We start from the raw sequence: 13662 nt of genomic DNA, 5'->3' as shown, positions 1-13662 counted from the left end.
TGGGGACTTACATTTTTTGTATGAGTATCTAACATCTTCCTGCCCAGCTTTGATTGTTAATCTCCTTTGTCTTTAAAGCTCTTTAGGAGACTCCCTGAACCTTTCCTAGGAGCTGACGGGACTTTGGTGCATTTGCTTTGCCATAGGTTTATGAGCCATGACAAACTTTGTTTCCTGTTAAATCTAAGCTATTAAAAAAAAAAAACAAAACCAACAAACCGAAACCCCTGGGAAAACCCACAGCATGTGAAAGAGAGCTGTAGCTTTCTCAGAATCCAGCTTTTTCAAAATCAATTTTTTAGTTCCATGGGAAAACATGCATATTCTTTCAGGAATGTTTTTGCGTTATAAGGCCTGCAGATTTCAGTCCTGTAATAGCAATTAAAAACCCCACAAACCAACCTTTTTTTGCTAAGGGTAAGTATGTATTGAATATCCTGAAAGGACCCAGCGTGTGTTGGAGTCCACCTGTTGTCACGACTGTACGTACACCAAGATATAGTTTTCCGTGGGTAGCTTTAAGTTTGAGACTGATGTCTGCAGAACCGTAAACATGCATGCTTACTTTTAAAGGGCGGGAAAAAAACAATCCAGGTTGAAAGTGTGTCTGAATAAGTGTTTTCAGTATCAGGAGTAACGAGAGAAGTCATTAGGAGCTAGGTGTTTTACTGTGCTGCACATGAGCTGAGGCAGAGGAAAGGGAGGGTTGGAACTGGAAAGGGGAGGGTTGGAACTGGAAAGGGGAGGGAAGCTGCTGTTTGTCGCCTGGGATCAGCAGGCTGTATGATTAGGTTATGTGTCAGCAGGCCAGCTTAATTAACTTACACATGTGTTTATAGTGCTGTTGTAGGATACAACATCTATAGCTGTGTTGTTTTGTAAAGCTTGTCATGTTGCATCTACATGAAAACTATTAATAAAGTGAAATTCTAATTGTCTGCTACTTTACTATGAGTTTTTAAGTTGAAGAAAAATAATTCATAGATCTTTAATAGCTCGTTATGCATTTTTGACTCTAAGGAGATAACTTGTAACAGAACTGAAAGGTCTTGTTTCACCTAAGGCTTTTCAGCTAGATTTTGCTCATTAGATGAAAATAAATCTAATTATTCTGTTATGTAAATTTTCTGTAGTGTAACTCAAAGCAGAATTTCACCAATAAGCTTTTACTTTTACAGCTTACATGGTTTTGATTGATTGTCTTTTTTGTTTGTTTTCTTTGTTGGTGGTGTTTTTTGGTGTTGTTTTTTTCTCTTACAGAAGTATCACAAAGTTGTAGCTTTATCCCATAAAGGCTTATTCTTGCGTGACACATGATGCCACTGTGACACACGAGATACAGTTTCAGAGTGTTTGCTGAAAAAAAACCCAGCCCTAGCTGCCATTTGCTCTTCCTGACCTTATTCCCTCAAGCAAGAACACTGCTGAATGCAACAAAGGCAGGATAAAATAATTTATATTTTGGAGGGACAGAGGGGAATCAGGTTTCAGAAAGATTTCTTAGCAAGTCCTTATTCTCTTCTTGTTCTCTAGCCTGGCTTGCCATTCCCTGCCTGGCCCCTGCCCCCTTGCTCCAGACCTGGAAATGGTCTCAATCACCTGCTTGCTGGACTTTGAAGCTTTATTGTGCCTTGCTGAGCCAGCGGGACAAGTGGAAGAGAATTGTGTCCTTGAATCTCAGTCTTTCCTGTAGTCTTCTGGCGCCGCAATACCTCTGCGTACTGAAATGTCCCTGGCCTGCCCATGCTATGGAAAGCTACTGCTTTCCCCGTTTTACAGGAGACCAAGGGTCTTATCTGTCCTACCACTATGGAGCTGAAGTGCTCCCGTTCTCAGCTGCTTGCCTTGTCTCTCTTTCAGAGACTGCTGTTTCCACAGTGGGTCTGGCTTTACCCGCGTGCAGATCTGCTGCCGAGCCAGTGGCGTTTTCAGCTCTGCTTATTTGCACGCAGCAATACAAATTTGAATGTTAATACATTGGTAGCCTGAGTGGTACTTTGGCACTTTAGGAGTAGACTTGTGTGCGATTCTGCAAGATTGTGTGTTGGAGGCAGAATCCTCTGGGTGCAAGCAGAGGCAGAGAGCGAGCCCAGGGAGCCGTGGCTGCCGTCTTGAAGAGTGCAAATTCCCCGTATGCGTGAGGCAGCTCTTCCCACGGCTCGTGCAACCATGTGGAAGGCGAACGCAGCAGCCAAGGGACTAAACCCATGTCCTGGGTTGTCCTTCCAGCCCCTCTTGCAGCCTCTGCCCACTGGGTTGGTTGGACTCCCAGCCTGGGTGCTCTGTTCCGTCTTTAAAGCCCTGATTTTTTCCATAGGATATCTGTGCTGTGGTTCTGTCAGTTATTCATCAGTATTATGATTTTGTCTGAATTTCTGCTAGTTTATAAAATGGTTTTATATCCATTTCTGTCCTAGTCACAGTGCTTGGTACAAGGAAAAGTAGCCTCTCTGCATCTCTCAGAACTGAGAGCCGTTTCTGGTTGGGAGTGTGTGTGTGTGTATTTCTTCTGTGAAGACCATGTGCATATTCTATGTCCATGTGGGCAATGTCTGAGGGAATTTATGGAGATTTTAGATACACTGGCCGATGAATTGATAAACAAAGTTTTATTTGGTTTTATTTTTCTTTCTTTTTTTTTTTCTCCAGTAAGTGAGACTCTTCAAGACTTGCATCTGTATTTCCTTATCTTCATGTCCTAACTAATATCTCAACTTTTAAGAACTTTGCAATTGATTGTTTCATACAAAATGCATGACTGAAAAGTTAAGGTTGCAAAATCAAGTACAAAAAAGTTAAGAAATGTCTCCTTTGGGCTTGCCTGTGTAGCCTTATATATATAAATATAAATAGAACAATAAGTATGTGTAAGGCTATATAGGCCTGTAACATATATATGTGTGTGTGTGTGTGTATTTTTTTTTTTTTCCTCCTATAGAATCCTGCTAGGTTCTATGCACAGCATCTGCAGTAGTAGCTGATGGCAGCTGTAATCACAGTTATCTAATATGCGGCCCTATCCCCTTTCCTGCCCAGCGTTCAGACCCTTATTTGAGAACCTATCCAATACAGATGGAATCAACAGTGAATTTAGCTACAAGTTCTGCAGAACGTGTACAAACTGCCATTACAGGCCTGAAATTGCCCAGATGCATAGAGGCTGTCATTAAAAATGCAGAAGTTAGTTTTCTGACACCCAAGTGATTCTACTGCACGGTTCCATCTGTTTTGCCAAAGTATATGATGCTACAGCTTCTGCACAGTGCGTTTAATGGTTCTCTGCAATGGCTGAACACGTTTTGACACAGAATAACATTTTTCTCCTGGGCCCTCTCCTTAGCAATGGATGACCTACTTGTACTAAAACTTTAACATTTAAATTAGGAACAAATCATTCTGAAACAGGCACCAGACATGGATTATTTCAACCCAGACATTTGCAAAAGGAAAAATATGCTCATGAGTGAAGAAAAGAGCTTAGAATGGGTTTTGGCAACCTGAGCTGCAACTGGTGATACCAGTATCAAAAATTACGCTTCCACAGCATTCTCAGGGGGCTTGGTGTTGACTCTGTATCCTAAATGGTCATGACCAAGTGCTCAGCTTTGGTCTTTCTATTGACTATTTCACAACTGTAGTCTTCAAATAGATGGTTCCGTGGCCAGTTGTGTCGTACATACATAGCCTTCTTCACCCTTCATTTATGTTTCAGACCACTGCTTTGTGACTACATTAAAAAAAAACCCAACAAACCCACTACCAAGAAAAATGCTTCAATATCTTGAGAATTGGGAGGGAAACTCTAGAGGATGAGGCTTTTGTACAATTGCACTTTCTCTGAAGAACCATTTATATTGTTATAGTGATTTTACATTACGTGGTATAGTGGTAAAAGTCTCTCATGTTTCCTTAGAGGACCATACTGAGAAAACTTGAAGCCCCACAATATCTGCAAATGTAATGTTGGCTACCTGATGTACTGCAACTATGACATTTACAGTAACAGTTGTATTTCTTGATTGTTTTTAGAAATTGCCCCTTGGTTACATGTGTTCAGAGCAGAAGATGCTGTGGACTTCTCACAGTTAACATTTGACCCAGGACAAAAAGAGCTTATTGCTGGAGCAAGGTGAGAAATCTATTTTCTTTTTGTGTTGCATCAGACTGGATTTTGTTCTTTGTTGCTAAGTAATATTGAGCCAAATTCTAACATCAGCTTGCTCTCGTGTGACACCCCTACCTTCCAGACCCACTAAACTGAACATTATGTATGTTTATTTCTCTTATTCCTGACCCAAGTTAAAAGATGGACTGCCTGCTATCAAGGATCCTAATAGCTTACACTATTCTCATTTTTAAGAGGACTGTCCTGCAGTACTCTCAAACTTTGGATGCATACAGTAGAACAGGCAGATGCTGTATGACAATGTGACAAAAGTTACCATAGCATAAAACTTATGATGATCCCAAATTTGGCTACACAATACGGCTCTTTGTGCTTGGATGATTCTAATAATTATTCAGTACAATGCCAGGAACGATCTGGTAAAGACTGCAGAATTAGTGGTAAAGTCAGTGATAATCATAATTTTTGCACAGTAGAACAGTACTTTGCAAGCTGTGATGAAGTGACACTGTCTTAGTTGTCAACATTGAAGCAGTGACAGTCCTCGAACACCATTTTTTTTCTTCTTTTAGCATATGAAATATAGTAAAATGTTTTGGTTGGCAAAAACTTATTATTTAAATCTGCCTTCTGAATATATTTTACTCTTGAATTAACAAAGTTCTAGTCACTTCATTTTTCTGTTAGTTTTAGCATTGGAATATACTTCTGTTTCCTAATTTGTTTCTTAGTTGAAAATGAGGTTCAAAATACAGTCATAAAGTGCACTGCAAGAAATTTTTTTTTTTACCATGTGCCAGTGGAAGTTGCTTATCTACAGGGGCAAAACTCTCTGAGTGTGGAGATACATATATGTCTCTGGCCCACCTGAAGTGGGATATCCTGTGCACTCATGGTGATTTTTCTATTCTGTAAGCTGCCAAATGAAATGAGGCATGAGCCTGTCAGCTGGCGCTCTTCCGTAAAGACAGCCAGCATAAGTCAGAGAGCTGTCTGAGACTCTCCTCAGTCCCATGGAATTTTGTGTTGGATCAATGCACACTGTATAGATCTCCATAACTGATGAAGAAAATTCCTCCCCCCCCCCCTTTTTTCCTCTCTGCTGTTCATCTGGGCTCCAAATCTCAGCAAAGAATATGCTGGTTTAAACTTGTGCTTTTGATGAAGCCTTTTGAATCACTATGGGATAAGCTTTGGATGACTTTGTTGAATGGTCAGAGACTACGAAAAAATGCCAGCTGCCAATTTTGCCTTTTGCAAAAGACTCAATACAGTAAAAGCAATAGGATTAATTTGGTTTCTCCATAAGTTAATACTTCTTCAGAGCTTCATATCTCTTGTAGTGCCTAAAGTTGCAAAATTAGAAATATGTTTTTAAAAGCACAACAGAAATCTTGGTTTTCCATGGTCCAGTATAGTTGGCTGTTATTTGTTCACAGAATTTATTGGATTTTTCCTTTCCTTATTCTGCATTTCCATTTTAAATTCTAAGATTTTCCACAGTGCTGTTGTGTTTGGCCATGGAGACATCACTTTAGAATGACTGCACTTGCCAGCAGGTTTCTCTAATTGTACATATTATTGATATTAGTATGTCCTTTTCACTACACAGTTTTCTCTTCTTGAAGCATTGTGCCAGACTATGTGGTGAAAGTCATTGTATGTCATGGAGTCATAGAGTCAGAGACCAGCAACGCGTTGTCAGGGTGCTGTAGTCCCAAAAATGCAAGTGTTGATCTTGCTGATTATGCATCTTTTGCATGTAGTCCCTGCTACCATGTAGAATGAATCGTTTGCTGTGAATACGATGTTGAGTTTTCTGCTTGTTTGCAGGAGTGGTGTTTGCAGCCTTTCATAGTCTCAACTGGCTGCACTGATGTTTTTTTTTTTCTTAACGCACTGTTTATAGTTACCTTTCACTCAGGGCCATCTGAACAGAGCATTAATATTACTATACTTGTGCTATGGCCTGTGGATAAAATTTTAATACAAGTTTCTTACACATTCGCCTCACAGGATTCACATATCTGAAGAGCCGTTAGAAGAATTCATTTTTTGTCCTAAGCCACAAACGTGCTCTCATAAAGACAGTGAAGAGAATGCACTGTTAATTCCTCCTCCCTGGTGATATATCTTTTGATATACAGTTATTTCTCTTAGAATATTCCAACAATTTTTTTTTTAATTATTATCTTCTTGTACCAACACTTCTGGACTGAAAAACTAATAACTATGTGCAATGTGATTTCAGTAAGATCTGAACAGTTAAAAGTTCCTGTTCAGTTGTGAAAATGGTAATCTGTAGCCCTCCAACATGGTTTTCCCTCTGTACCCAATCGATGGTAGAGAAAGGAAATGTGTGATGTGGCACGTGGCAAAGCTACAAATAAACTTAGATCACTCCATTTATGCTGCCAAGAGAAGTGCTTCCATTATGATTTACTTGTCCAGCATCCAAACAAAACCAGGGGATGATGCTTGCACCTCTTGATTTCTGCTTTAGTAATGTGGTTTTCTTCTAAACCAGAGGAATGATTTTCACAGCCAGGAGCTGTGTCTTGGCTCAGCTTAAGTTTATAATGGATTTTTTTCACCTTAGTGGAGTTTAGTGAACTGTTCCCCGAATTTCATTGTCTTAGAAACCAAACAAAATAGTGTTGTGAAAATTTGACACTATTGGAAATTTTTAAATCCCTTTTCCATCACTGATATTCACTGCAGGTAATTCTCTTCCATTTTTGAAGTTCTACAGCCTCTGAAGAGGTTCATGACTTGTTTGTCTTAATAAGCAAGGTAACAAAGATCCCAGCTGGGATCCAGACTGGATTCCCGTTGGGAGCTGCCAGTGTCATCCAGCTACGTAAAAAGACAGATATGATCCCACGATGCCTGAAAAGTTTGCTTTTCAAATTCCTCACAAATCCTGTACCTCAACTGTGGGGAGTGTCTTTATTTCTCAGGTCACACTCATACGTGTTTGCTACCATGAGGTCTGATGCTTTTTAGTAGCAACTGCTTTAGTTTCTGAATATTGCTATACAGTACAGGTTCAATTATACCTTCTGTTTTAATTGTAAAAGGAGCTAGCACAACTTTCAAGTTTAACGAGGCTTGCACTTGTCTTTGTGTCAGAGTCACCTGACAATCATTACGCCTTCCAGCGTAACAGGTCTGCTTAATAACCTATACTGGATCTGAAGCGTAAGTGCTGTCGTACTTTTGTTTTAAAACAGCGTCATTTGGTTTTCTGTCAATCTGCTGTGCAAAAGGAGATATGACATCAGATGACTGGTGTTCTGAAAGTACCTATCTGTAGTTGAAGTCATGACTTAATGTATATACAGTTGATCTGTGCTAGCAGTAGTACATGCCCTGCTGCAGAATGTGGCAGAGGGAGAGGAATATCTTCTAAAATGACTGATGAGTTAGCCTGGATCTCAGTAGCAACCTACAGTTGCCCCGCTTGCCTGGGACATCTTTGCACAAATTGTCTGTGTAGAAAAATTCATTTAGATAGCTGAGAGAAATGGGGAAGTGGGGTTGAGGGGGTGGGGACAGACAGGGGAAAAGGCAAAGGGAGAAATTTATCTTGCCCGACTTTGATCGAACAGCCCAAAGTGCATAGTGAAGACAAGCGAAGATTACAGTTCAATTTATGAAGCTGAATTAAGAGAAGAAAAATGATTTTTATTATGGTTGCTGGGTGTTAAAATTTGCATTTGAAGAATGTGACAGATTTTTCAGTGTTATGTCAATTGGGTCTAGATTTAATTTAAAAGAAACTTTTTTTTCTTAATAGGTATGTGCTAAATTGTATGAGATTATACATTTATGTAAAATGGAAAAAAAAGAAAATAGATTAATGAGAAACACTCTGCAAAGAAAATTCAGTATAGATATAAACCAGTCATTAGTACGTTACAAAGACTATTGGCTTTTGACACAGGGCAATGTAGCTATGTTCCCATGAAACTGTATCTTTAAAATTTGCCCCAGGCGTTGTTCTTTTAACATCACATATGACCTGGCAGATAAAAATAAATTAGTTCTCTTGCAATCTGAAACCTTCTAGGGAATTCATTTGTTTTCTTCAAAAAAACCCATATGGCAGGGCAGAATTTACTTTTATAATTAAGTGGCATCAGCGAAGGATTACTTTCAGGGCATTAGCTCTTCAGTAAGCTCAAGGAAATGAGAGACTGCTTGTTTATCTTATTCTGATAAATCCTGATAAAATATTCTGGTGAATATTTCTCGGTGTGTTATTTAGTGGACTGACTTAGCATCTAAGCAAATATGATAATGATTTCTGTATTTTGAAATGCCAGTACGCATGGAGATTCGTAGATTTCCCCAAGAACAACCTTGCCTTCTTTTCCTATGTGGAAGTCCTTTGCCATATGTCCTGCAGCATTTTCTTTGTTTCTGTCTTGGAAAGGTCAATTGAGGGGGGAAAAGACCAGCTCAGGGGAAGGATACAGCAGTGTCTGAATTGCCCTGGCAAATTGTGCATTGCCTTTTTTCACCTCGTTCCTTGACAATGTGCTAAACACCAGTCCTAGTTTCTATAAATCAAAAGTTGTTAAAAGTGTTCCAGCCATTTTGATAGAAAGAGAGTCAGCTAGAAGCACGTCTCAAACCCAGTAAGGTTAGGGCAAAAATGTTGGCGTTCAAAATAATTAGAAACATTTTCCTTTTAATCCATTCCTTTTTCCCTTTTTTTTTTTTGTGACTTTTAAAATTTTTTTTTCTTAATGTTTTTACTAAGATCATGCAAGAAGAATTATGTCAGAAGGAACTTGTTTATTTAAAGGAAAAATGAAGTAATCCTCCTCTTCCCAAGCCTCTTGTGCTTGAAATGATGAACTGGTAGGAGCCTAGCTGGAGTTCATTCTTAAGATGTAGTAATTTAATTTTTAAAATTCAAGTTGGGCTAGTTCAGCTATACTTTAAAATTATGTAGTTACTTATCAGAAATGGGTCTCAAAGCTTTTCAACTTTTTTTTAATTGGATAATATATATTTAGACAGATCTTATATTATTTTTTACACAGAGCTTCCTAATAACAGTGGCTTTCTCCTGTATGTTCTCCTGCAAGTTAATTAAACTTGCTTTGAGGATTATAACTTGCTTTGAGGTGGCTTATTGCCTCAGTCACTCCTTATCTCGCTGATGAAGGACTGTAACAGTATGCCTTTTCACTTAATTAGATGTGTGTTTGGGAACGTTAATTTGAACCATTACCACTACTTGCCATAATAACAGAAAGGCAAATTAAAGGATTCATTAACAGTGGTTTAAGAATCTCTAATAAAGGAATAAATAACTCTACAGGTTTGCTTCTTGCTGTTGTCTGCTCCCAGCAGGAGAATCTGAGACCTTCTTGTTAATGAGAAGCTCTGAGCACTACATATTGGGAGAATATACAGGCACCAGGAATTAGTGCTATATTCTTTGAACATCCATCAGGGTTTTACTGCTCATTTAACACTTGGTTCAGGGTAATCAATGTCTGTCCTTCCACTGATTGATCTGATCTAATCTAAGGTATGGCTTAATGTTAAAACTAAGAGAAATTATCATCCTACCAGCAGAAAGAGGAAGGTCTTTCTCCCCCTACTGCTTCTCTTTCCTACCTTGCTAATGGGTTCCTAAATATTTTTAAAAGCTAATGCTTTGTACCTCTCCTGCTCATGCCTTGTTCCACCATGCAATTTTTTCCTCCTTTGCACCACCTCTGGTAATAGTCTGGTTGCAGAGTAACACCAGTCAATTCACTAACCCCACAAAAATTACTCGTTTTCTTGTGCTGATTTGAAGTCTTGCCATTTTAATTAGTGGAACTAAAATGATGCATCAGAGGAGAAGCCCTGGAGTTGACTCGGGGTAAGATGAAAAGAGAAATGGCAGGAGTAAATGGAACTTCTTTGGCAGAGAACACTGCTGTTTCAGTGTAAGCCACCTTTAGAAATGACATCAGATGACTGGTGTTCTGAAAGTACCTGTCTGTAGTTGAAGTCATGACTTAATGTATATACAGTTGATCTGTGCTAGCAGTAGTACATGTCCTGCTGCAGAATGTGGCAACTTATGCCTTCTCTGGGTTCCTGGTTAGACTGTGTTCTCATGCCAGTTAGCTGCTCCTTTCTTCTGCAACGACTGTTAGTCCAAACATACAGTTTTTGTCCTACATCACCAGTTTGGTTCTTGCTGAACTGGTGTCTGCCTTTATGGCACTGAAATGCAGGGCAGGGAGCTACCAGCTGGCCAGAGGCTGATAACCATGATACAGAAGAAGTCCTAGGGAGGTACCACTTGGAGCAGCAGTCAGGTCAGTGAAGGACTCTGCCCTGCCTCTGAAACGTCGGTGCCTTGCACCAGTTCCTACGGTGCCCTCGTGGGTGCACTCGTCTTGCGAGAGATGTTAGATAGGCGGGGGGGGTGTGTCTCATCCTCGTTCCAAGAGTACAATCAGAAAATTTAACAATGCAGGGATGCACACCGTGCACGTGACCTTCACCTCTCAAAATTTGATGGGAGCAAGATTGCGTTATGTATAGAGGTGTGTTGACATCATGTGCTTACCTTGGTATGCATCCTGCTTCTGAATTTCCCACGTACAGCGAGCTTCCACTGAAGGGCAGGGCTCTGCTGGAAACCAGCAGCTCTACCAGACCTCTACACAGGAGGAAGATTCAAGGCTGGCTTTGAAAATGTGGGCCATCGAGTTTAGTATCTCCTTCCTTTAAGTACCTTTAGCATTAATATGATCACTTACATAATTCTTGATCATTTTGTTGTTGCAGTTTCTTTTGTTAATAAAACAATAAAATAAAAAAAAGTCTAAACTTTGGCTACCTTAGACTCTTTACCTCCCCCCCCCCCCCAAAAAAAAACCCCCAAAAACCCAAAAAACCCTCATGTGCCAAACTTGATTACTGTAGGAAAAGAGGCCACAAAAGGTGTGAACTGTCTAAAATTTCTGTTTATTTAAGCCCATTCCTATTACTGGTTTTTTGGAGGAGATCGTAGCATTTAAATTTAATTTCAAATTAATCTTGGAAAGAAACAGAAGATTAATATATTGAATAATGAAATAGTAACAAGACCACATGGCTGTGGGTGAGTATTGTACAGTGTATGCCATATCTGCCAAAATGTAAAAACTGGGGGCATGTACTGAGATATGTGTTGCAACATTAAAAAGTATTAAAGATTTGGTCAGCAGCAGTTATGAAATACAGGGTTAACGTTTTGGTTGAGGTGGTATTTCAGGATAAAGTTGAACCCAACAACAACTTACTAAATAAATAGCTGACTAAGCCCACAAACTACTCGGGACTAAAGCACAATGTCCAGAAAAGCCTTGGTCTGCATACAGCAGAGGTGCGCAGGTGACAAATATTCCGAGGGCATCTCCAGCTGGTGAACTTGGGTGCTGTGTGTGAGAAGCAGGGGCCAACAGGAGGAGCTGGTAACGTGTGTTGGAGATGACGTGGCGTGGTGGGACTGCAGGAGGAAGGTGAGCTCCAGGGCCGCGGAGATGGGCCACTGGCGCCTTTCTGCTTCTCCTGGAGAAGCCCGTGGCAAGAAATACGTGGAAGTGATGTCTGGCTGTTGTTGGACGTCTGTGCAGGAGGGCTATGTTCTAGGATCTCTAGTCACTGCTGAGACTGGATGTGGAGCCACAGGGAAGTGAATCTAGTAATATTTGCTAATCCTGAGGAGCAACCATCAGAGAAGAAAATCAGATTTTACAGGACCTTTGAGTGGATTAATTTAATTTATAATGGGATTCTTTCCTAATTGACTCCAATAGTGTTTTTCTGTTTGCCACCCTTAGTGTCTCGCTGATCAGCCTATGATCACCTGAGTCTTCCTTTTTGCCCTTTTGAATGTTAATAAAACATGGTTAGTCTTTCATTCCTCAAGACAGCCTGTAATTTTAGAAATTATTAAAAAAGAGCAATAAGATGACCAAAAATCTTATTATTCACTGTAATTTTTAGGTTGAATTAGCATGCCCTGCTAGTCTGAAAATATTTATCTCTGTGTATATGCCGTTTTCACATCTTTATCATTTATCAGTAAGCTACTTAATTTATTATTATCATTTGCTGAGACTTCTATTTCCTGCAAAATGCAGATGGAAAATGACTTAAGGACCATTCTGCTTTTCATTATTGTGATTTGAATGTTTTCTTATAATAGTTCAACCAGACCACTTTGATTAGGTTTCTTTTATTTCCAATGTATCATCTTTAGCTTTTTCACATATTTTTCCTATCGTATCTTAATATTACCAAATGAATTTTCTGCATCATAATTTTTATTTATATTGATTATCTCCTTTCCTCCTATTCTTATTTTTTCTTTTTTTTTTTTTTTTATTTCCAATTCCAGATTTTACTACACTGCAGAACTAGAATTGGCTTTTACCCTGAGCTTTCCCATCTTGATCGTGGAATCGTGACTTTTTGCTTAATAGTTGATTCTTACAGTGCTTATACTTTTCATTTTTAGTCTTAATATTTTTTCCTTCCAGTAAATTGAATAACATTTTCTTCTTTCATGTGAAATAGTTTCCTGAAACAAGTGCACAGGAAGGAATCTTTTACTGGTTTATTTCCAGAAGATTTGATAGCATATCTGGTCATGCCTTAATTTACTGAGTTTGCTGTAAGCCCTGTTTATTGATTCAGGCTTTCAATTGCAGATGCATATGGGGGCTTGGGGTGGGGTTTTTTTGCTATTTTATGAGTTTTTCAAAAGCCTAATCTATAGTACGTTTTCCTAAGCTGTATGTGCCACCCTAATGTTCTTCTAATTCATGTCTGTGTTTAATGCAACAGTATTGTTGTTGTGTTCGTGTTTTATAGCTTGCCATTTCACAAAGAAAAGGGTAAAGTGCTGGATTTAACAACCATTACTAACATGCTACACTTTTGAAACTTTATAGGTTTTCAATTGATTTTTTTGACATGGACTTGCTTAGGAACAAACAGAAGATTAGTTTTATACCTTTATCTGTAGTCATACTGGATGTATTTACTGCAACAGATTGAAATACATTGTCACCAAGGAGGTGACTGGAGCACGCTTTTTGTGGTGCTTCATCCAGTTCCTACTGATACCAGTAAAAGTCTTTGCCATTGGGTTTGAGCAGGCTCTTGATTAACAGGTTTTAGTTACCATAGCTCAGCTAGAAAAGTTGTTCAGTGCTGTGAATGGAAAGCAAAATGCTTATTGCCTGCTGGCTATCTGAAGGAAGACAAGTTGTGTTTTCTTCTCATTACAGTGTCCTTATGTTTGCAGATTTATGTAACATATTTGCTTTCCTCATTCATTAAGCACCAAATGGAAACAAATTTACCAATTACCGCCAATGTCAAATCAGTTTAATACCAACATGTAAAGTTGTATTTGTCTTGCTTTTATTACCACAGTATTCGGACAAGAGACAGGCCTACATGCGAAGAGGTCTGTACCTATGCTTCAGAAACGTACTTGGTCATTTTTATTTCTCATCCTTTGT

General features: G+C 39.2%; 1 protein-coding gene across 1 annotated transcript in view; it reads left to right on the top strand.

Annotated features, from left to right (window-relative positions):
* SEMA5A (sema domain, seven thrombospondin repeats (type 1 and type 1-like), transmembrane domain (TM) and short cytoplasmic domain, (semaphorin) 5A) overlaps positions 1-13662 on the top strand; it is a 222359-nt gene that overhangs the window by 16111 nt on the left and 192586 nt on the right. Inside the window, exon 2 of the mRNA XM_010571431.1 lies at positions 4030-4129. Coding sequence (XP_010569733.1) covers positions 4030-4129 — 100 coding nt within the window. The remainder of the gene's footprint in view (positions 1-4029; positions 4130-13662) is intronic.

The sequence above is a fragment of the Haliaeetus leucocephalus genome, unplaced genomic scaffold (assembly GCF_000737465.1).
Source record: "Haliaeetus leucocephalus isolate CR32 unplaced genomic scaffold, Haliaeetus_leucocephalus-4.0 Scaffold328, whole genome shotgun sequence".
Classification (NCBI taxonomy): domain Eukaryota; kingdom Metazoa; phylum Chordata; class Aves; order Accipitriformes; family Accipitridae; genus Haliaeetus; species Haliaeetus leucocephalus.
Note: the sequence above shows the minus strand (reverse complement) of the source record. Positions and strands in the feature narration are given on the sequence as shown.